Here is a 21,284-nt window from a genome sequence, read left to right as displayed (position 1 = left end):
GTGCCTGTGCTCAGCTGGGGCTGGGCTCTGTCTCCAGCAGCGCTGACACAACCAGAGCACACAGCCTCAAGCTGCACCAAGGGAAATCCAGGTTGGATATCAGGGAAAAGTTTTTCCCAGAAAGAGTGATAAAGTTCTGGAATGGCTGCCCAGGGAGGTGGTGCAGTCCCCATCCCTGGGTGTGTTTAACAAAGCCTGGATGTGGCACTGGCTGCCAGGGTTGAGTTGAGCTGTTGGACTCAATGATCTTGAAGGTCTCTCCCAAGCCAGTGATTCTGGGAATTCTCTGAGTTTGCCATGAAGTGGCTTTGGATCTCCTTTTGCAGAAGCCTGGAGCAGCAGGCAGGGCTGGCAGGCAGCTTGTAGTGCCTCAGCTTCATGATGAATGTTTGAGCTTCCCAGTGTCAACCCACACTCTGCAGGTGTCACTTGTCCCCCTTCTCCCTGTGTCTGCTCGGTGACACTGTCACAGTGTTGTCACTTTTGATGTGCTGGTCAGGAAGTGCCTTTCCCTGACATCCAGCTCTGCCTGGACACCTCAGGAAGGCAGTTAGTTCCTAGAAAATCAGGTGTGGAAGAGTGGAGGCCCAGTGACCCTGCAGAGATGTGCAGCAGTGTCAGTATTGAAGGGCAGCTGATGAAATGATGGTCCTGAACCTCACCCTCTCCTGGTAAAGGTGGTGTGGGTTTGCTTTTGTTTTCCTGGAACTTGCAGCAAGCTGAGGATTACTGGTTTGCCAGGAGCTGGAGACTTAATTTTCTTAGGGGCAGCCAGATAAATAAAATATTAGGCTGCTCCATAGTTCATCCAGTGCCAGAGAGCTCCAGCTCTCTATGCTCACCCCTCAACATTCACAGATTGTTTTGCTCTGTTCTCTTTTTCCTAAGATGAAGCTCTGTTTTTAACAGGTTTCCTTCCAATCACTGGTGGAGGAGCTGCAGAAAGTGTAAGTTACTGCTCAGATTTAATTTCTGATTAATTCTCTCTGTCTTTATTCCATGGCTACAAGTGTATTGCTTCCCTGAAATGATTGGCTTTTGGCTGGGTGAAGTGTGTTTGTGGCAGGAAGCATTTCCATTTCTGAAACATGTCACACCAGATCAATACTTGCTGAAAACCCAGTTGCTGCTCTGCTAAGCAGTTAATTTCATAAACCTGGCTTTGACTAGGTGAGGAATTGCTCTGATTTGTCAGATAGTCATTTTTGTTCAGTAGGCACTTGAAAAGGAGTGGGATTGTCCCCTGTGTATTTTAAGTTGATAAATATTTTGCTGGAATGACCAGTGAAGGCTGATTTTAAGTGTGTGTCATTCCAGGCACTCTTGATATCTCAATTTGAATTTTTTGACTGTTATAGTATTGATTTAGCACATGAACTGCTGGTCATATAAAGCCAGCTGATTCAGTACTAGTCCCAGTCTTATTCTCCCTATTTGTTCCTCCTGCCTGGTCCCACTGTGGATCCCTGAGGCTGGTGATGGGATGGGATGTGATAGCAGAACCAAATTTTGTTTATTTGCTTAAGCAGCACATTTTTTTTTCAGCCAGCTTTTGTTTCTTTGCTCTTTTTAAGGATCCACGAGAAGGATGGAAAAATAAAATCAGTGGAAGAACTCCTACAAGCTGAAATCCTAAAAGTAGCAAACAAGGAGAAGACTGTTCAGGTATCCCTGTGCAATCCCTGCAGTTCCTTTGTGTGTTGGTGCCACAACCACATTTGTCTGTTACTGCATGGCATTCTACAGTGATCACTCTGTAGCATCCATTTTTGTGGTGTTTTTGTGTTTCCATTGTCCAACCCTGTCTTGTTTTGTCATTGAAAAGGCTTTGACACAGGAAATAGAGGCTCTGAAAGAAGAAGTAGGAAATTCCCAGCTTGAGATGGAAAAACAGGTAAAATTCTTTAGTGGCAGCAGTGTGAACCAGCCTTGCCTTGGATGTGCTGCTCACTGTTTCTGTTCTAGTGTGTTCTGTTTCACTGCTGAATGTCCTTGGGTAAGGAACTTTTTCATGCTGGAGCTACACTGTTCTTGGATATAAAGCCATAAAAATGTAGGATAATTAATGATATCCTTCAGAAACCACACACCTCTGGAAGCCTGAGCTTTTTGGGCTGTTAGTATGAAATTTGGCAAGAATTGCTATAGTTTAATGCATTGCCACATCAGCTCTGCCTGGGCACACTGTCCCTGTAGCAAACATGAAACCCTGGGGCATCCTTGGGGCCTGGCAACTTGGAAATCTCAAGTGCTGAAGTTACTGCTCCTGTGTTGCTGGAGCAATGCTACAGGCCCAGGTAAACCTAAGACTGTTGTGGTTTTTTTTTTCCCAGTGCCCAAAAAGAGTTCAATCTTGGCACAGTCAGTTTTACTTTAGCAAACAGGAATGCAGGGATGGAGCAGAATGGTTTTTTTTTGGCATGATTGCTGTCTGGCATCCAAAGCAAGGGAAGCCCACGTTTCCTTAGGGAGCCCATTCTGCAGGCAGCTCAATCCATTGTGCTGTCAGGAAGTGTGCTTGTTTGTGTGGGTTGTGATTTTGGTCTGCACTCTTTTCAGTCCCTCTAGCTACATTCCAACATGTCACCCCCTTCTCAGTGTTTGAGTTTTGTCCTTTTTAGGCAAAGCTTCACAGAGTGTGTTTCCGTCTTGGGCTTTTCCTCCAAAGCAAATTTCCAGGAACTGAGGGAGTTATTTGTGTCTATTTCCTTCCCTGGAACTGTCAGAGCCCAGAAAAGAATTGCAGAAATGCAGTTTAGATTTGCTCTGTGAGGGGTCTTGCTCCAAAGGTGATGTATCTGTGCACCTTTTGGTCTCCTGCAAGCAGAAGAGAGATTTTTGGGAATGTCTGAAACTCCTGCTGTGTTGTGGTAGAGGATTAACAGATAACCACTGTCAGGCTTTCACACAGCATTCAAAAGTCACATTCCCACTAAATCTTACATCTCCATATTCAGCCTTAGAATGGGAATTTAAAGGAGTGCTGACTTTTCAGAGAGCACCCAAAAAGCTCTTCCTGATGCAAGGCTCCCAGTGGCCAGGGATGGTCTCTGTGGTTGGAGCCTCAGTTGCCAGTGAAGTGGTGGTCACAGTCACTCTCTGCTTCTTCCTCTGTGTCTCCTGTGGCCCTGCTTGTTGTTCCCATTTGCACTGTTTCCTTTGCTGCTCTGGAAGTCACATTTTCAATGTGGGGAATGTGAATAGTTGGAGACACTAGGTGCCTTGTAATTAAGAAAAGTGCATTTATGCTTACTGCAATAAATGGTGCCTCCTTTGAAAATGTCTGATAGTTTTTCCCTGTGTTTCTTCATAGAGTTTTTAGCATTTGTGTGCCTTTTCCATGTGCATTGAACTGAAGTGCTGATTTGTTTTCTTTAGGTGACAATAACATCACAAGTCAAAGAACTTCAGACTCTGTAAGTGCAGTTGTTAATTCTGGTCTGCCCTGTGCTCCCCTTACTGACCCCTTAAATTGAAGTCAGGATGGAGGGATGTAGGCAAGGCACAGTGGAAACCCTGCTTTGGTAACACCTGAGCTGTAGGGGTGGGGAGATGAGCAGTCAGTCCCTTGTATCCCCAGCTGGGGAGGGGCAGGGAAATGTTTTTGGATGAGGAGAGCACACATTTGTGAAACCCCTGCAATGTGTCAGCAGAGTTTGCTTTCACCTAATGAGCAGTGCCACTGATCAAGGGCATCTCCTGCTAACCCAGGCTGAAGTGGAAGTGCTCACACATTGGTTTTTAGTGGGTGAATTGTGCTCGTGCCTTTGATCACAGATCTGCCTTTGTTAGCTGCTGGAAATCATAGGATGTTTTATTTCCAGGTGGATGAAAGAGCAAAGGGTTTATGCTGTGTTTGTCTGTGTTCAATGGCACAGGTTGAAGGGGAAGGAAAAGCAGGTGAAAACCATGGAGGCCTTATTGGAAGAGAAGGAGAAAGAGATTGTTAAGAAAGGAGATTGTCTGCAGGTAAGCTGCTTTAATATTCTGAAGGGAAATAAGTTCTGTTGCAGCTTGTCTGGCTGGGAAAAATAAAGCCACACTTCTAACTTTGCCTTTTATCTCTCCAAAGGGTCAGAAGGATACAATTGCACAATTAACCAGTAAAGTTCAGGAGCTGGAGCAGCAGAACCTCCAACAACTCCAACAGGTACAGCCTGCAGAGTGGATGTGGTTTGGGAGTGCTGCTTGGTTGAACAGGAATCTGTTTTTTCTCCTCTACCTCACACAGAGGATTTGCATTGGCTTCAACTTAGAGATGTTTCAAATCCAACTTGACTGAGCTGTTTGTAATGCAGAGAGCCCACAAGTTCAGCTGTGTTCATCCAAAACAGGTTTTACATGGCTAGCAAGTTCTGGGAGGTTTTTACTGGGATGATACCTTGCATAAATAGGAGCTTTGGTGGTCTGAAAGCCTTGGAGCTCACAGACAGCCCCAGCTGTGTCCCAGCCACCTCCTTGCCAGGCTGAAGCAGCATCTCTGCAGGGCTCTGGTCATGCAGGAGCTTTGGCTGTAACTGAATGTAAGAGCATCTCTTGAAGTGGTCAGGCTGTGTTGTGACTCTTTCCTGCATTTCCCTGGGGCTGGAATATTTTTGATTTTGATTTCCTGCACTGGACTTGAGAGCAGACAACTGGACAACCTCGAAGCCAGGTGTCACTTAATGGAAGAATTTTTTCAATAAGGTGATAATCTGGCTCAGTTTGGATTTTTGTTGATGGTAAAAGGAGGAGACTGAGTTGAACTTTTATTTTGGGTGGATGTCTAGACACAGGCATTTCTCCCAGGAGGAAGATGGAATGGAGAGCAATTGGCTGATGTGAAGTTTGGGATGCTTGGTGTAAGCTCTGTTTCTGAAATCCATTATGTGATTAGATATTTTTGGAGCAATTCCTGGTATTTCTTTGGCAAGTGTCTTGCAAGTTGTGTGTTGCCCTTTCTCGTGCAAAGGGCTGCTGTTAATTTGAAAACCGTGCCATCAAAATGAGACTGGGAATTCCTTTTTCAGGTACCTGCTGCATCCCAAGTCCAGGACATGGAGAGCCTGTGAGTATGCAGAGTAGCACTTCCTCAAGTGCCTGCTGGGAATATGCATTGAGTTTATCTTCAGCTGGAATGTTTGAATTGCTGTCAGGAATTTCATGGGCTTTGCTAAAATAAGCTGTTAGTGCCGGTGCCTGCTGCCATGCCTGGTGTCCCTGCCCTGAGCTGTGCTGCTCTCACACTGGGAATGTGCACCCAGGGCTCTATTAACCAGTGGAACTACTGCTGCTTCTCATGTCTGGTGCTAATTCCTCCTGCTGTTCAGCCTGTTGGAGGTTGCAGTGCCTGTGGCTCAGTCGGTGGCAGCAGTGAACAGATCCTGTTTGTGCCATTTTCAGGCTGAGAGGCAATAGCCAATTCTCCAGCTCCTGTTTTATGGAGAAATGCTGCCAGGCTTTCCTCTGCTTTGTCTGGCTGCTCCAAGTCAGAGGAAGGTTGTATGAGACTGTGCCAGAAAGGGATCTGTCTGCAAAGCAGCTCCTGGGCTGTGCTGCTCTCCCAGCAGAGCTCTGGTACAGCTGGTGTGTGGTACCTCAGGCAGCCTCAACACACAAAATGTATTTATCTTCAAACTGCCCCACTTGGAGTGGCTGTCCCTTTTTAGCATAAATTCTTTAGCATTCTTCTCCCTACTTTAACCCTCTCTCCTTACTTTCTAAACCATCTCTGCAGGTTGAAAGGGGAAGAAGAACAAATGAAGAAGTTGAAAGCTATGGTGGAAGAAAAAGAGAGAGAAATTGCAAACCAAGTAAAACAGTTACAGGTAAAGTTTTGATAGAAGCACCTTGTCTTGAGGAGTGTATATCTCTCTATATAGAGTATATATAGAGTATATCTCTCTCTATATATACACAGTATATATATGTGAGTGTATATCTATATATATATACAGAGAATATATATGTGAATGTATATCTCTATATATATACACAGTATATATATGTGAGTGTATATCTGTATATATATGTGAGTGTATATCTCTATATATATGATATCTCTATTTATACATGAGTATATATTGCCTTTTTTCTTTTAACAGGATGTGCAGAAAGAAAATGAATCTTTCAAAGCTCAAATACAGGAATTAAAGCAGGAGAACTGCAAACAGGTACAGCTTCCAGTTGCAGTGTTACTGAGAGAAGTCAGAAGTGGGTGGTGGTAGCTTGCATGGAAAAGCAGGAGTTGTACTGCCCATGGAAATCCAGGGACACCTGTGGGGTTTGGTTGTACTGAGCCAGCTTTTCTGGCTGTTACATTTCTGTTCCTGCTTCCTTTTATCATATGGATTTACAGCCTTTTTATGCCTGCTGGGCTCCTGGCCAGAGGAGGCTGCACAGGATTCCCTGAAAGGCCCAGAGTGCAGCTTTCTGGTGTTGCAGCAGTGCCTGTGAGCAAGGCAGATCCTGGTCTTTGCTGCTGCTCTGCTCCTAACACATCTCTGATCTCTTTGTAGGCATCTCTGGCTGTCCAAAGCGAGGAGCTTCTGCAAGTGTGAGTACTGCCAGGTTGTTGAATGCATTAGAGAATTAATTCAGTTCACTTAATTGCTCAGGAAATTTGGAAATAAATGCCAAATGTACAATATCAGAAGATGTGAAGTGGCCAGTAAAAAAAGAAATAAATTAAATTGCTGTCTAATAGAAGTTGAGCATGGGAGATTCTGCTCACACTGCTAATCCTCAGGTGTAATCTCCTGCAGACAGACAGTGCTGGCAATATGTTGTGCCCACCATAGAAGCAAGCCTTGATTGATGTTATTTTGAATGCATGCCAGCTCAGCTTATGGCTGAAGAGTTAAATGTTGATGTTTCAAGCAAAGTGACAGGCTTTTTTCCTGGAACTTCAGCTTAGCAGAGAGTTGTTCCTATTAGAAAATCATCTGGAAATCTCTTCCAGGGAAAACCTCAGGGGTAAAAGTGTGTTCTAATGTGGGGCTGAAGTACATTAAATAACTATGTGGAAGCTAATGCTATATTGTGCTAAGCAAATTGCCACTGTCATGCATTTTTGGCTGGCTGAATTATTTGTCTTTCAAGTTAAATTACTTACAAATTGTGGATTAGGTGCTTGAAAGGGAACACTCCCATCCAGCAGGCAGTGCCTGTTCTGTGGTGTTGTACTGGCAGGGCTGGCTGACTCTACCCTCAGCTAATGTGTTGCCTTTCCATGGCCTTGCTAAATGTGTGCAGATGCCTGTTGTAGGCAAACAACAGCTTTACAATGGGTTTGCTCAGGCTGAGTGCTTCAGGGAGCAGTGGGAAGCAGGTGATGCTGCCAAGTCAGTGAAAACAGCTTTTCAGAGAGAGCTGAAAAGGGAAGGGAAGGCAAAAGTGAGTGTGTGGGAAAGGGTGTCAGTGCTTCACTGGGAATTTCTTCAATGTCTCCTGACTTGTTTGTGGTTCCCTTTGTTAATTCAGGGTTGCAGGCAAGGAGAAGGAAATTGCCAATCTCCAGAGTGAGCTCGCCTCTCAGAGAAATGCTTTTGAGCAGCAGAGGAAAAAGAACAACGTAAGGAAACTCTTCCCTCAGAAAACCCCTCAATACAACCAAACCTGTGTTCCCAGCACTCCTTGAGGCCTGGGGCATTTTGCAGAGAGTGTTTCTGACAGCTGGATTGTGTCCTTTCCTCTTGGGAGTGACTGAGCACACCTGACTTCACTGCTCAGAGTTGTGTCAGCTCCTGGATGATTTGTTGATTGGATGAGAGGAAGGAGATTTGCTAGGGGACACATCCCACAGCAAGTTCTTGGATTTGGATTCAAACCTGGTTAACCCTGTTCAGAAACATGTCCTTTGCCAAGGGCAGGGAGGGTGGGAGGAGGAAAAGTGCTGTGCTCTGACAGAGTTCTGGTCCTTGTGTGGGGACATGGGGCAGGCAGTACCTTCAGGGTGCTCAGATCTGGCTCTTCCCATTCCTAAGAGTGGCTAATCCTGATCTTCTAAAGGAAGTGAAGGACTGAGCCTTCCTGCACAGCAGCTGCTGATGGTGCAGTCTGGGTTCTTTGTGGATGGAATTAAAGATTGTATCTTCCATCACAGAGCTGTGGAGTTACTTCCTTGTAATGCATTACCTGTGCAGGGCAGGGGAGTGTTATCTTTTAAGTTATATGGAAGAAAGTTAAAATACAGGGTGTTTATCTCACCTGTCTCTCTTTGATACCCTGTAAAATCCAATGAATACCAAGCAATAAGCTTTATTTTTTGATAGTCAGACAATCTAAGGAAAATACTGAGAACTTTTGAGCAGGGAGTGCTGTTTAAAAGCAGAAATAAAGTGAAGAGAAAAAGGCTAAGTAGTTTCAGCAGACAGATGAGCTGGAAAGGTAGAACAGAAGGTTTGTTTCCTGCAGATTCACAAGGTCTCAATCCCCTGTGTGCTGCAGGCAAAGTCTGGCTGCTGCTAAAGGCAGACCAGGCCTGTAGGTCCCAGCTTTTTCTCAGTTTAATCCAATGTTATGTTTATATCCTGTGAACAGCCCTTAGGATTGGGGGCTAATAGAAGTGGTAAAGTAAAACTAATGTAGGTGCTTGCTAGGTTTCTGATGAATTTAAAATGCAACCTTTCCAAAATAACCCTTTGCTAAAGGAGGTTTGCTCTGAGGGTAGGAAAAAATGAAATCTAAATCCCAAGCACTGTAATCTCCTTGCTGCAAGACCCCACCATCCTTCCTAGAGAGGAGCTGTGAGGCTGCTCTTAGAGGAGCTCTCAGGCTCTCACTGCTTGTGTTGATGTCTTGTGGAGTACACGTTTGATGACCTCGCCAAGAAAGACACAGGAGGGTGGCAGTGTGGCCTTCCCACGTGGATCTGGGATGTGCTCACCTCTTCTGAAATCCCAGAGCCTCCCAGGAGGGCTGCTGAGCACCAAACCAGTTCTCTGTGGGTGCAGTGGAGAGAGCTGCAAACCCTGAGCTGTGCATTCCCGAAATCAGCGCCGGGGTTTGGGCTGAGGTCAGGGTGCAGGATCAGGGGTGTAAATGTGCACACTCCATCTCTCCTGGGTCCATGCTGGGTTCTGCACTGCAACATGCCTAACACTCTGTTGTGTAATCTGTGGTTTGGTGTCTGTGTTCCTCACTACTTTTGAAAACTTCCCTCTTTCTTCTTCCAAGTGCAGTCAAAGTGTGGGGTCGCTGTAGTGATAATGCTCTGCAGTAACACTTGCATCAGTTGTGGACACGGGGACAGGTTGGGCAGAAATTGGCATTTTTTTCTCCCCCACTTTTCACTCAGACTCTTTGAACATCACACTTGTTTTTGCTAGTGTATGTCATACTCCCCAGCAAAATCACCTTGCAGTAACCAGCATTTAAATGCAAATGGTGGAATGTAATGCAAAATATTTCTCTGAAGTAAAAGCACAAACAGTTTGAATATTGGCTGAACTGAAATCATTCTTTCTAAAAATGATTAGGACCTTCGGGAGAAAAACTGGGAAGCAATGGAAGCATTGGCATCAACTGAAAAATTGCTGCAGGACAAAGTGAACAAGACTGCCAAGGTTGTAATGCTGACTGCTAGAAATGATGCATTAAGCTAGAAGCAGATCTGCAGCTGGTTCTTTAAGTGAAATGGAGACATTTAACTTTTACTGCAGTTTAAGTATAATCTCTTCTGAGTGATCATTCATATACTTTCACCTCTGCTTCTTCCTGTTGTCTTTAGGCTGTTTTTTTTTTTTTTTTAATGGTTAGTTTGTGGGCATGCTGACTTTTGATTGTTGTTTGCATAATTGTTAGAGCTGTCGTGAATTGGTTTTGATTTGTGGGGAGCTCCAGATGAAAAGCTGTGCTGGTGAGCAACCTGCTTTCTTCTACTGGGCTTTGGCTGTGCTTGAACAAATCTGTTGGACCTGGGAAGAACCAGGACTAAATCATTATTATTAAAAAATCTGGGAGCTTCTCAGCAAATTCTCACCACAGCTGTGAATTTCCTCCTTGAAAGCAAGATGTGAAGCTTGACAGGGAACATTGGAGCAATGTTCAAAATGATATGGGATGTGAATTGCTCTGACAGGAACTTGTGTTTGCCATGGGCCTGATTCAGTGTTCATTGCCACTGTGCAGAACTCAAAAAAAAAGCATCCAGCTAACCCTAAGAGCACCAGTCAGGCAGCCAGGAGCAGAGGAGCTCTGGTTTGGGGTTGTGTCTCTGTTCTGGAGCCTGTGCTGTGCTGGCAGGAGCCTGTCCCGGCTCTCACTGTGTGCTAATGCTTGCCTGCTTTCTCCTGCAGCTGGAAGACTTCAGCAAACAGCCTTTAGCCCCTTCATGGTGGCTCCTGAATTGCTGCCAACTAACACCCAGCACAGCCTCACCACCTAATGTCTCCTGTCTGTTTCTGTCTCTGAATCTCAACCTGCTCACACCACTGATCCCTTGCAGCAGAGGAACTCAGAGCAGCCAGGCAGCAGCACTGATGTCAAAGGGAAAAACAATCCCAAATATCAGTGGAGGATTTTGTCTGCAAGCTGCCCTTCTGTGCAGTGCTTCAGGCTTTCTACATTTAAGTTTCAATGAGAGCCTGAGTGTTGTATGGCTAAATTAACCCAATCTGCCACAAGCACAGTGAGCACATGTCCTGTGGCTGCTCTGCTTTTGATATTAAATACATGGAAGGGCAGATCTCTGGTGCCTGTGGCTCTGGGTATTTATATTGGCAGAGCACTAACAAAAAACACCTGAAGATTGTCACACAGCTCTAATAATTATCTCCCATTGCATCCAGGGTTGGGAAAAGAGGGTGTAAGTGGTTTCCTCTTGAGTATTTAAAAGTAATGTTTGAAATCTTCCTTTCTTGGCCTGGTTCAAATGTGCATTAACACAAAGTTTCCTTTTGATTTTAATTCTCTGTTTCCAAAGTGATGACGTTATCTTACGGTGATTTTTTTTTTTACACCAAAAATTATTTTAAAAGTACAGATTAGAAAATAAAAATAGTTGATTTACTAAACTATTTGATTTTGAGCTCACTTAACTTCAGTGGCAGGGCTGGTGCAATCAGTGGGTGCAGTTACTCAGCACAGTGCAGTTTGTGTTGTGGACAAGTGAACAATGGTGTAATTTCTGTACAAACAGGCTAGATTGGAGGAGAACTTCAGAAAATAAAAGCTTAAGCGAGAACAAATGCAAAGGCCAAATTCAGAAGCAATTTGGGGCCCATTTCTGAAGCAATTTAGTGCAATTTTAGAGACTATAGCTCCTTTCTCACTTAGAAAAAGACTTCCTGGGGTAAGTAAATTGCTGCAGGCAGAGGAGAGGCAGTTGCCAGGTCGGTGAGTGTGGTGCCCAGTGTCACCTGTGCCCTCCTCTTGCTTTAGGAGAAGCAGCAGCACTTGGAAGCTGCCGAGGTGGAGACGCGCCAGCTCCTCCAGAAACTCTTCCCCAAAGTCTCTCTTCCTTCCAACATGGTAAGAGAAGTGGATCTTCTTAAGCTCCTGCTGGGGTCAGGGGGCTCTGCTCCTGCTGGGCTGGGCAGTCCTGGAGTGTTTCCTCACAGCCCCTCTGTCCCAAGGTTTTTGCAGTGGGGTGAGAGTGTCTCTCGCTGGTGAAGCCTGTACTTGCACAGGGAAGCAAAGCTGTGGATGGGTTGCTTCAAGAAGTGTTAAAAGAGCGAAATAAAGGTTATTAGCTTGTGGTTTTTATGCCCCAACATCTGATTTACCTGGCTGTGTTATTCAGTGTCTCACTGAGATAGTAAATTTTCAGCCTGGATAATGCCTGCTGTGTTTGCTCACTGGCACAATGGGGATCTCTGTATTCCCAACCTCTCCAGAGGAGCTGCAGTGCCTCAGTGACAGTCAATACAATTTAGAGGGGTTTTATTTTCTTCTCAAGCACTGATTTCCAATGTTATGTTTTATATTTTTGGTGGCTCTCGGTGATTTTTGGCGAATTTCAGTGATTTTTCAGAGAAAATGCCCTGAGTTCATGGGGTTCAGATGGGGTGAATAACATCAAGTGAGTCTGGAAACATGGGTGCATTTCATTTATAACCCCTGGAGGTTTTGACTATTCATGTTTAAAATTGTTCCCAAATGTGCTAAAGTGCCCTGATGAAAGGACTTTCTGTAAGGTTATAAAACACCCTTCTTAGAGTTATCCAGCATCTGCTTCAAGTGCTCAGGGATTTGGGGAAAGATTCCTTTGAATCTTCAAATGCTTCTGCAGAGCCCTGGCACTTGCAGGGAGTCCTCTGTCACCCAGCTGCATTTCAGCTCATCCAGGCCCCCCTGAGCTCTGTGTGTGTCTCATCACCTCGTGCTGCTGGGCTGCTGCCAGCTGTGTGTGGCACTGGCTGAACAACAACCATGGGGCTGTGTGGGAGCTCCTGGGACACTGGGACACTGCTCCCCCAGCAGTGGGGAGGCACATGGCCTGGGGAGAGCTCTCTCAGCCTAACTGAATGATTTCCCAACAGAGCCACAGTGAGTGGATATGTGGGTTTGAAAAGATGGCTAAAGAATACCTAAGAGAGGCTTCAGGATCTGAAGATGTCAAGGTAGGCACAAAGGATGGGACAGCTGGTGTGTGGCATAAATGATTTGTCCAGGATAAATCTTACAAATTGCACTGTGGATTGGGAAGTTCAGGTTCCTCAGACAAGGCACAAGAAACTTGCTTTATATTAATTCTCGAATGGTTTGGGTTAAAGATCATCCAGTTCCAGCCCCTGTGCTTTGGCCAGGGTTGCCAGTCACTAGACCAGGTTCTTCAAGCCTTATCCAGCCTGGCCTTGAACACTTCCAGAGATGAGTCAGCCACAGCTTCTCTGGGCAATCTGCTGTTCAGATATTTACAGAAATTAATTTGCATTTTGCTAAGTACCTTGTGGAATTGTGAGTTGATCAAATTGAAAATCCCCATTCTCTTTTTTTTTTAAGTAATGGGGTTTTTTTACATTAACTCAAAGTTTGTGACTGAGTATTGAGAGTTGTAGGTGAACACTGCACTTGCTGTTATTTTTTTCATGGGTTGGAAAGACAGAGCTGCCCAGGAGTGATAGCAGCTTGTTGAAATAAGATGAATAGAACTGAAATGCATCCACTGAGATGTGACTCTTGTGGTGCCTTTCCTCCTTTGCCAGGCTATGGAGCAGAAGTTGAAGGAGGCTGAGGAAATGCACATCCTGCTGCAGCTGGAGTGTGAGAAATACAAATCTGTTCTGGCAGAGACAGTAAGTGGGATGCCTGGTCACCTCTGTGATGTTCCAGGTGCCTTTCTTCTGCTCTGAGCTTTCAAATCCCTCTCTCTTCTTAGGAGGGGATTTTACAAAGGCTACAGAGGAGCGTGGAAGAGGAAGAAAGCAAATGGAAGATAAAAGTTGAAGAATCACAGAAGGAACTTAAACAGGTATTTCTGAAGTTGTTTTTTTTTTCCCTCAGCAGCCAGGCAGGCTCTGCTTGAAGTCACAGAGAGTGTCTGAGCTCTGTGAAGGCAGGTGTGGAACAGCCCTGGCTGCCTGGTTTGATGTGTGCATGGCCAGGGGATGAAAAAGGTGAAGCCTGCAACAAGTATAATAGGAATGATTCCTCATATCAGTGCTATTTTTGGTGCTGTGATACTTAGCTTTATGTAAAGGCTGGGTTTTCTCTTTTGAAGGAATGTATTTCCACTAAGGAGACTGAAAAATGGAGGATTTGTTGATATCTTTAGATTTATGTCACTATTTCTGCTGCCATTTTTACAGAAGCAAGAAAAACAAACAGCACAGGTATAAAGTCTTTGACCATTATGATAAATCTGTGTCACAGTCACAGAATCCCAGAATGGTTTGGGTTGGAAGGACCTTAAAACTCATCCAGTTCCACCCCCTGCCACGGCAGGGACACCTTCCACTATCCCAGGCTGCTCCAAGCCCTGTCCAGCCTGGCCTTGGATAATTCCAGGGATGAGGAGTTCTTTGCAGATGCTGCAGGAAGCAGCCAAATAATAAATAATAATATTAATGCTGATGGGCTAGGAAGCCAAAGATTGACTGTACAAGTGTCCCATTAGTGTGCCTAGGAATATATATTTTTCTGATCCTGGTAACTTGGACTCTGTTTTTATTGAGCACATAGGTTTTTTTGAGTATATTTGTGAGCAGATATGGACTCTGTGCTAAAATTGAAGTATCAGAGAGTCATAACAGTTTTCTGAAAGCTGTTAAAATGCTGCCCAATCCATTATGGTCAACTAATTACACTTGAAATTGCCTGCAAAGCTTTCCTTTTAGGAAGGCTCTGTTGATAGCAAAAATGGGAAGAAAAAGGGCTTTTATGTTTATTTTCTAATCTAGAAATAAAGTAGGTCAAACAGCTTTTTTTTAAAAAAAGTAATTTCTAAAATATTTCAGCTTAGTAAATTTGAGTGGCACTGTGTGAGCCTGGCAGCAAACAGATGATTTATAAACATTTTGTTTGAGGGGCTTATAAAGGCTGTCAGATCTGGAACTATAGATGTGCTGCCATCTGCTGCACTTACACAGCCCCAAAAAAGGCTAAAAATGCTGGGTTTGGGTACATGGATGGTGAATACTTCCAGTGTGGGAAGGATATTTTCCTTACCATGGCTAATGGACAGCTGGATTAGTGCTTCTATTCCAAATCTTTCAGACATGCGGGCTCTAAGTATGTCAAAGAACTTGGGCTGGGAATAGGTAGGAGTGGTGTAGACTCAGTAAATTGAATTATTTCAGTGAGCATCTTATTTTATTCAGCCACTCTGATTTCATCTCTAATATTTTTAGGATAAAATGTTTAGATATTTGGGATAAAGTATTATAGGTCATTTTTTCAACCTTGTGTATTGATGCAGAGTTTGTCTCAGACCAACCCAACTAAATATCTTCATTTTTCCCCCAAACTGCAGATTCGTTCCGTGGTCACTTCTTTGCAGCACGAGGTGGAGAGGTTAAAGGAAGAAAACAAAGAAGTTGAAACTGTAGGTGCAGGTGGTTTTTTCTTCTTGTCTTTGAAGCTTTGTTTTGTTTGAAACACAGTTAAGGCTTGTGCTGTAAATCTGAACTTCTCCCAGCCTGTGCTGCAGTTTCACCTGAGCCTTTGGGGCAGGGTTTTTAAAAAGCAGAGAAGCTGGAAAGTTGTTCTGGTTTTTACTTCTGTACTCACCCACTGGGGCTCTTTCTTGGGAGACTGAGCAGTTCACTGCTTGTTGACAATCATGGGCTTGATTCTTTCTCTTTTTATCTTATTTTTGATGTTTAAATCTGCAATCTGACGTTTAAATCTGTGTGATCGCTGGGCTTGAAATGCTCTCAAAGCATCATGGAATGTCTGATAGGAATTTACAGCCAATTAGAAATCCAGCAAATGATACTGCAAGAAAGCACTGGAAACACCTGTTTTAACTCTGTTTTTCTGTTTCTAGCTTAAAAAAGAGAGAGAACATTTGGAAAGTGAACTAGAAAAGGCAGAAATAGAACGATCCACTTATGTTTCAGAAGTCAGAGAGGTAAACATCATTGTCCAAGCTGTACTGTTCTTTATTTTCTTTTGGTTACCAGTTGGCCTGCAAACTAACCTAGTGCTTAGCCCCTGTGGCTGAGGAGTTTGTGTGCTTGTGACCTTAGGGTAGAGCAGCACACTAATAACTGAGCAGAAGAGAACGGGCATACTAAGGAGACAAATCCTAAAACTCTAAACTTCATTTCAGCTCAAAGATCTCTTGACTGAATTGCAGAAAAAACTTGATGATTCATATTCTGAAGCAGTAAGACAGAATGAAGAGTTAAATTTGGTAAGAAGCTTGTTGGGCACAAATGAGGCTCCCAGCATACGTCTGAAGCGGAGACTTATTTCAAATCCTGTCTGTTCTGCTAACCTCTTCAGCCTGATATTTTTGTCCATTGAAATCATTTATGTAGTCTGACTTTTACAATTTGTCTCTTTTCTCTGCTCCTAACAATAGCATGGCTGGTTCTTAAGACTTTTTCCCAAAGTCTCTAAGACTTTCATCCCTGAAACTTCTTGAGAAGATTTGCAGTGTAGGCATATGCAGCAGCAAGTGTAATGTCCTTGGAGCAACAAAAGTGGTGCTCTCATCAGTTTAACTGGAGGATTATTCTCCTCTGGTGGGGTTTTTTTTCCCCCAAAGTTTTTGAGGATGCAGCAGTGCTATCCCTGCTCTGACTCTGCAGAGCCTTTTCCATCCTGCTCTGTATGAACAGAAATTGGCCAGACCCAAAGTTGGATGAATTCAGAGTATTCAGCCATTCAGCTGCTGACACCCTGCTGTGGCTGAATGGCTGTGCTGGCTTGGTGCTTGCATGTGTTACAGCCTGTTTGGCTAGAAATGCTTCCAGCCAATAATGCTCCTCTAGCAGCTTTCTCAAGAAGGACTTGGATTAACAGGATAGACCTAAGGATGCATGGTTTTCCATTTTGAGCCCTTTCCCTTCTCACTTGTTTCAGTGACCTGTTTTTTAAGGCTGCAGGAGCAGTCAGAGCCTTCCTCTGCTTGTGTTTGGCCAGTGCTTTCCTGCTTTTGAGCCAGAATGAGGGGGGGTTGTCCCTGTCACCGTGTCTGTGGGATGATGGGACAACCAGGCTGCTGCCACTGATGTAGCTGGGCTGAAATAGTTGATTTAGAAAAATCATCCCCACCACCACAGTAACAATGTGCTTAAGTTAATGGTACCCTCAGCAAGCAAAGCCTCTCCTTCTGAAAGCAGGGAAAATGGGAATTGAATGTATATCTGGGAGTTAATCAGTAAACACCAACCTCTTTGAGGCAACAGTTTATTATGTCTGGGCACAACAAAAGCTTAAAAAGCTGAGCTCCCTGCTAGGGCAGCTTGAGTGCAATGTGATGGTGCTGTGCTGGTGGGAGTGTGAGGATGTTAAACAGGCACCTCCATGCAGCTGGCTCAGGAATGCTGTCCTGAGTGTGTGTGAGTGGCTTCTGCAGGAGGCTGAGGAATAGAAACTGTGGCATTTCAGAATGGGTTCCCCATTATTTAAAAGGTAAGCAAGGAAAAAGTGAAGCTGTGAGGAGCTTCCTCAAAATGTGTAAGCCCAGCATTCACCAGCCCAGGTGCTCCAAAGGGGGAAGCCTTGCAAGGGTGAGACAAACGCAGTGTGTAGGTTTGGAGTCAGTAAAAATTCAGGGCTCTGAGTAGCCCATTGTTCCCTCCTTTAATCTCCTGCTGGCTTCCAGGAAGATTGACAGCAGGAATAGTGAACATTAGCACAGCACACTTCAGAGGCTCAAATCCAACAAAATTGGCACTCGAGCTCCTTGTTAGCACTTCTGTTTGAGGCTCAAGCCTCAAGTGCTCTGGCTGGTTCTGTGTGCTGTATTGAAGAGCAATCAAAATATCCTTTAAAAAACTGTGTACCTTTGGAAAGGCTGCAGTTTAAGTACTGACTGCAGCCAGTACAAAGTATTCATCCCTCTTGACTGAAATAGTTTCACTATTTTGGATTGAATCTAAACACAATCGACAAGTTAATATCCCCCTGTCAGTGATTCATGCCTTGATGTGCCATTAACAGACTGGTTAAGTCAACATAGTTGTAGTAAGTGGTGCTTTATTAAGATGATAAGTAGAGCTTTTTAGTTTATTCAGCAGTAGAGAGACTTTTAGCCTGCTCTAGCAAGATGACAATCTTCATTTTTGCATATTTGCTGTGAATTAAGTTGGAGTCTGGGCTGACTCCCTTGCTAAGGATGCTGGAGAGGCTGATGCTCCCCCTGGAATGGAGGTGCAAAGTTGAAACCACTCCTAAGGAAGCCAATGCCAACCACGTTTTTGTCTTCTGCAGTTTCCATTCTTTACCTTTATCTTTACAGATGGAGTCTCTCTTCCTTGACTGTCCTGGTAAACCTCATCATACATGTCCACTAATCCCCTGTGTGCAGTAATTGTCAGTAAATCTGACTCCCTTTGCAGTCCATGTGCACTGGGTTAATCCCTGGGACAGACAGAGGAGATCTGTGTGTGTGAGTGGAACTGATGTGCTTGGTTACTCTTTTGCAGCTGAAAACACAGCTAAATGAAACACTATCAAAACTCAAAGTTGATCAAAATGAGAGAGAAAAAGTAGCTGGTGACTTGCCCAAGGTAAGCAGAGACCCTTAGCAGTTGCACATATAAATGTTAGCAGAACCCCTCAATGCCTGTAGTTTTGCAGTGCTGGAAATGATGGTTTGGAACTTGATTGGAGCTGGTGGGGTGTCTTGTTCCACTGGCAGGGACTGTAAGAGCTCTACCTGCATGTCAGAAATGCATGAAACTGCAGCTAAAATGATGATGATAAAATGAGAGGATAAAACCTGCAGCTAAAAGCTCTGTTTAATCATCCTTCTTGAGAGACTCCCCTGTTCCTGATAATTTTATGCCAACAGGTACAAGTGGGGATTTGTGGCTGACAAATAATTCTTTATTTAAAAGAAACCCCAGCCTAACAAAAAGCCCATCCCACAGCCCTCCACCCACACTGCAGGTTTTTAAATCCAGTCTCAGATGGCAGAGGGCTGCAAACTGCTTCCCAGAGCATCTGCCCCTTTGCATGTGGTGACATATCCACTGTAACCCAGGAGACTGCAAATCCTGAAAGTTGGATCTGTGCAAGTGTGATGGGACAAACAGGTGGATTTCCTGTGCTTTTCCTCAATGACAGGATGGGTTGGAGTGGGAAATCTTGAAGCATGAGAGGTCTCAGTGCTGTCACTCCAGAAACAAAGGTGTCATGGGAAAATTGGAGACAGGAGTAGCCTGTGGAGTGCTGGGCTCTGGCTCCAGGCTCTGCAGCACCTTGTTCCTCCAGCATAGTATCAAACTGGGCTGAGTTCTTCCAGGGCTGGAGTGGGAAATGCTGTTGGGGGGTCATATTTTGTCCTGCACAGGGATAGGTGATCACAAAAACACTGGAGGAGGTGAGAAGCTAAAGGAAACCTGCTGAAATAAAGAATTTAAAACATTTTGCTCTGGATGGTTGTGTTGGGTGTTGACATACAAAGCCAGCTGTGCTGATGTCCATGGTTCATGGTGTATCCTATGTACATACAGAGCTGGGGTAGGATTTTGGAGACCTGCACTCCTGCTCTTGTGAAATTTACTGCATGATTTTTTACCTAATAACCTGATGTGAGACTATTAAAGCTTCCCTGTAGGATTGCTCTCAGATGCAGACAGGCTGACATGCAACATGCTGATTGTGAGGAGACATGTCAGTCTTGGCAAATGGGGTTGGTCCCTGGAGCAAATCTGGCATAAAAGAGATTTCCTCCTGAGCAGTGATTTCCTGTGTCTCTGGTGCTCTCAGGGAGATGGGGCTTTGCTAATTGTTGTGCCTTTCCTGTTTCTTCCTTTTTTTTTTTTTTTTTTAATATGTTTTTTTTTTATCCTATCTTTCCCTTACAGGCCCAGGAGTCTTTGGCAGCTCTGGAGAGAGAAATTGGGAAGGTTTTTGGGGATGCCAATGTTATTGAAAACAGCGACGTTTGCACAGACTCGGTGAGTGATTCCTGGAGCTCAAATCTCCAAGTGGCAGCTTTGGGAAGTGAGGCCCAGCAGAGGAACAGGATGTTTGGCTGATTGGGGCTTTATCCAGTGCTCCAGCTTGTCAGGGTGTCAAGGATTCACTGGGAATTTTGCTGCTGTCTGGATCGTGCCCTCCTTCCTGTGCCTCAGATTTGCAAGGAGGGAGGGCAGGGATTCTGGGCTTTTGCTGGGTTTTTGGTTTGGTTTGGACAAAAGTGGGGAGATCCCCAGACTTGTCCCTTCAAGAAGGGAAAAGGGAAGCCAAAAATAACTCAGCTGATGACTAATTGAAAACACTGTTGGGTTGGCCCTTCTGACATCAGTAATGCCAAAGAAAGGCAGTCTTGCACAAGCTGTAACACTCAGGCAGAGATTCTCTTGCCAGAACATGGTTCCTTCTGCTCCTCTGCAGCTGTGGCCAAGAGCCAGGACTTGATTTCAGCTGCTCCTGGGAATTTGTGTTGACCTTGATGTGGCCCAGCAGCAAAATGTTGCTAAGATGAGCTTCAGGCCTGAGTGCTGTGGGTGGGTGACTCTGCAGGCTGCTGGTGTTCCTGTGTCCTCCAGCAGTGACATTCCAGCTTTAGGGTCTGGAACTGGGGGCAGCTGGCTCCCCTGAGCCTGTGAGTTGCTGTGAGCTGGTCCTCAGAGTCCTAAAGACACCACCTGCACAGGGGGCTGGGCTGGGGCTTTGTCAGTGGCTTTTTCCATCTCTGGCCAAAAGAGCTTTCACACCAGCCCTGGAACAGCTTTCCAGAGGGCAGCTGAGAAGGCTGAAGGAGATTCTTTCCCAGCTCAGTGGTGTCAGTGGAGCTCATTCCCCATTTTCTTCTGAGTGGAAAGACCTGCTGTCATTTGAGGGGCAGAGGAGCTCTTGCTGATAGCACAAATAATTTATATCAGCTCCTTTTAGCTGCTGAACCTAAGTGGCTTCATCAGCTGTGAGAGGAAGCTCGGGGTTCTCTGAGGAGAGCTGCAGGAAAGCCTTTGTAGTCATTAGGAGGAATGGAATGGCTTTTCCAGGCTCATCACTCATGGATGCTGATGGACCCCTGTGCTGGGCTCACTGTGGCTGAGCCAAGGATGCAGCTGAGCCTGTGAGATTTCAGATGTGCCAACCCTGGGAGCTGATTCCTGGAGGCTGCTGAGCCCTCCCTGTGCTCCCAGGGAGGTCAGGGGTTTGGGTGCTGATGCCTTGTGAAGGCTGACCTAGAACAGAGACTGGACTGAGCTAAACAATAAAGCAGGGATTTATTGAAAGGCCTCCATGGATGCACCTTGGGCAGCACCAGAGCCCAGCCAGGGCTGCACCCAAGATGAACCAAAATAGCCCCAAAATGGACAACCAGTCACAGGATCACAGGGGCTCTCCCTGGGATCAGCTCTGCTCCATTCCCACCTTGCAGTTCATTGTCCCAGCCCAGCTTTAGCCCAGCCAGTCCCAGCCTTGTTTTTCTCTCTCCAGCCCACGGGGTTTGTGCTCCTGGGCTGAGATTTGGATCATTTGTCCTTGGTGCCCAGCTAGAGCAGGAATTGTTTTGTCTCCCTGCTCTGTGCACAGAGCTCACCATGCCCTGATGTGAAGCCCAGACCCTCACACTAAAGCAGCACAGAATGTGAAAAACAGAAAATCTAAAACCTGAGGCATCAGTGGCAGTCAGGTGCTGTGTCCCTGTCTGCAGCAGGCTGGAGAAAAGCCCTCCTCAAGCCACTCTCCAGCTCTCTGTGCTGTTCCTTCCTGGCTTATCCCTGTGGTGC

The 21,284-nt window shown here is 45.1% G+C and overlaps 1 protein-coding gene across 10 annotated transcripts in view; it reads left to right on the top strand.

Annotated features, from left to right (window-relative positions):
• KTN1 (kinectin 1) overlaps window positions 1-21,284 on the top strand; it is a 78,131-nt gene that overhangs the window by 51,238 nt on the left and 5,609 nt on the right. For 5 of the 10 annotated variants that reach the window (XM_030240056.2, XM_050974894.1, XM_050974896.1 and 2 more), the window contains 21 exons: window positions 910-947; window positions 1,575-1,665; window positions 1,826-1,894; window positions 3,379-3,416; window positions 3,879-3,969; window positions 4,073-4,150; window positions 5,010-5,047; window positions 5,717-5,807; window positions 6,084-6,152; window positions 6,498-6,535; window positions 7,462-7,552; window positions 9,459-9,545; window positions 11,362-11,451; window positions 12,462-12,542; window positions 13,128-13,217; window positions 13,301-13,393; window positions 14,894-14,965; window positions 15,410-15,493; window positions 15,695-15,778; window positions 18,021-18,104; window positions 19,407-19,499. In XM_030240056.2, the coding sequence (XP_030095916.2) occupies window positions 910-947; window positions 1,575-1,665; window positions 1,826-1,894; window positions 3,379-3,416; window positions 3,879-3,969; window positions 4,073-4,150; window positions 5,010-5,047; window positions 5,717-5,807; window positions 6,084-6,152; window positions 6,498-6,535; window positions 7,462-7,552; window positions 9,459-9,545; window positions 11,362-11,451; window positions 12,462-12,542; window positions 13,128-13,217; window positions 13,301-13,393; window positions 14,894-14,965; window positions 15,410-15,493; window positions 15,695-15,778; window positions 18,021-18,104; window positions 19,407-19,499 (1,590 nt within the window). The remainder of the gene's footprint in view (window positions 1-909; window positions 948-1,574; window positions 1,666-1,825; window positions 1,895-3,378; window positions 3,417-3,878; window positions 3,970-4,072; window positions 4,151-5,009; window positions 5,048-5,716; window positions 5,808-6,083; window positions 6,153-6,497; window positions 6,536-7,461; window positions 7,553-9,458; window positions 9,546-11,361; window positions 11,452-12,461; window positions 12,543-13,127; window positions 13,218-13,300; window positions 13,394-14,893; window positions 14,966-15,409; window positions 15,494-15,694; window positions 15,779-18,020; window positions 18,105-19,406; window positions 19,500-21,284) is intronic. The other 5 variants (XM_050974901.1, XM_050974897.1, XM_050974898.1 and 2 more) reach the window with 4 other exon arrangements.

The sequence above is a fragment of the Serinus canaria genome, chromosome 5 (genome assembly GCF_022539315.1).
Source record: "Serinus canaria isolate serCan28SL12 chromosome 5, serCan2020, whole genome shotgun sequence".
NCBI classification, from domain to species: domain Eukaryota; kingdom Metazoa; phylum Chordata; class Aves; order Passeriformes; family Fringillidae; genus Serinus; species Serinus canaria.
This window is presented reverse-complemented; position numbering and strand designations above follow the sequence as displayed.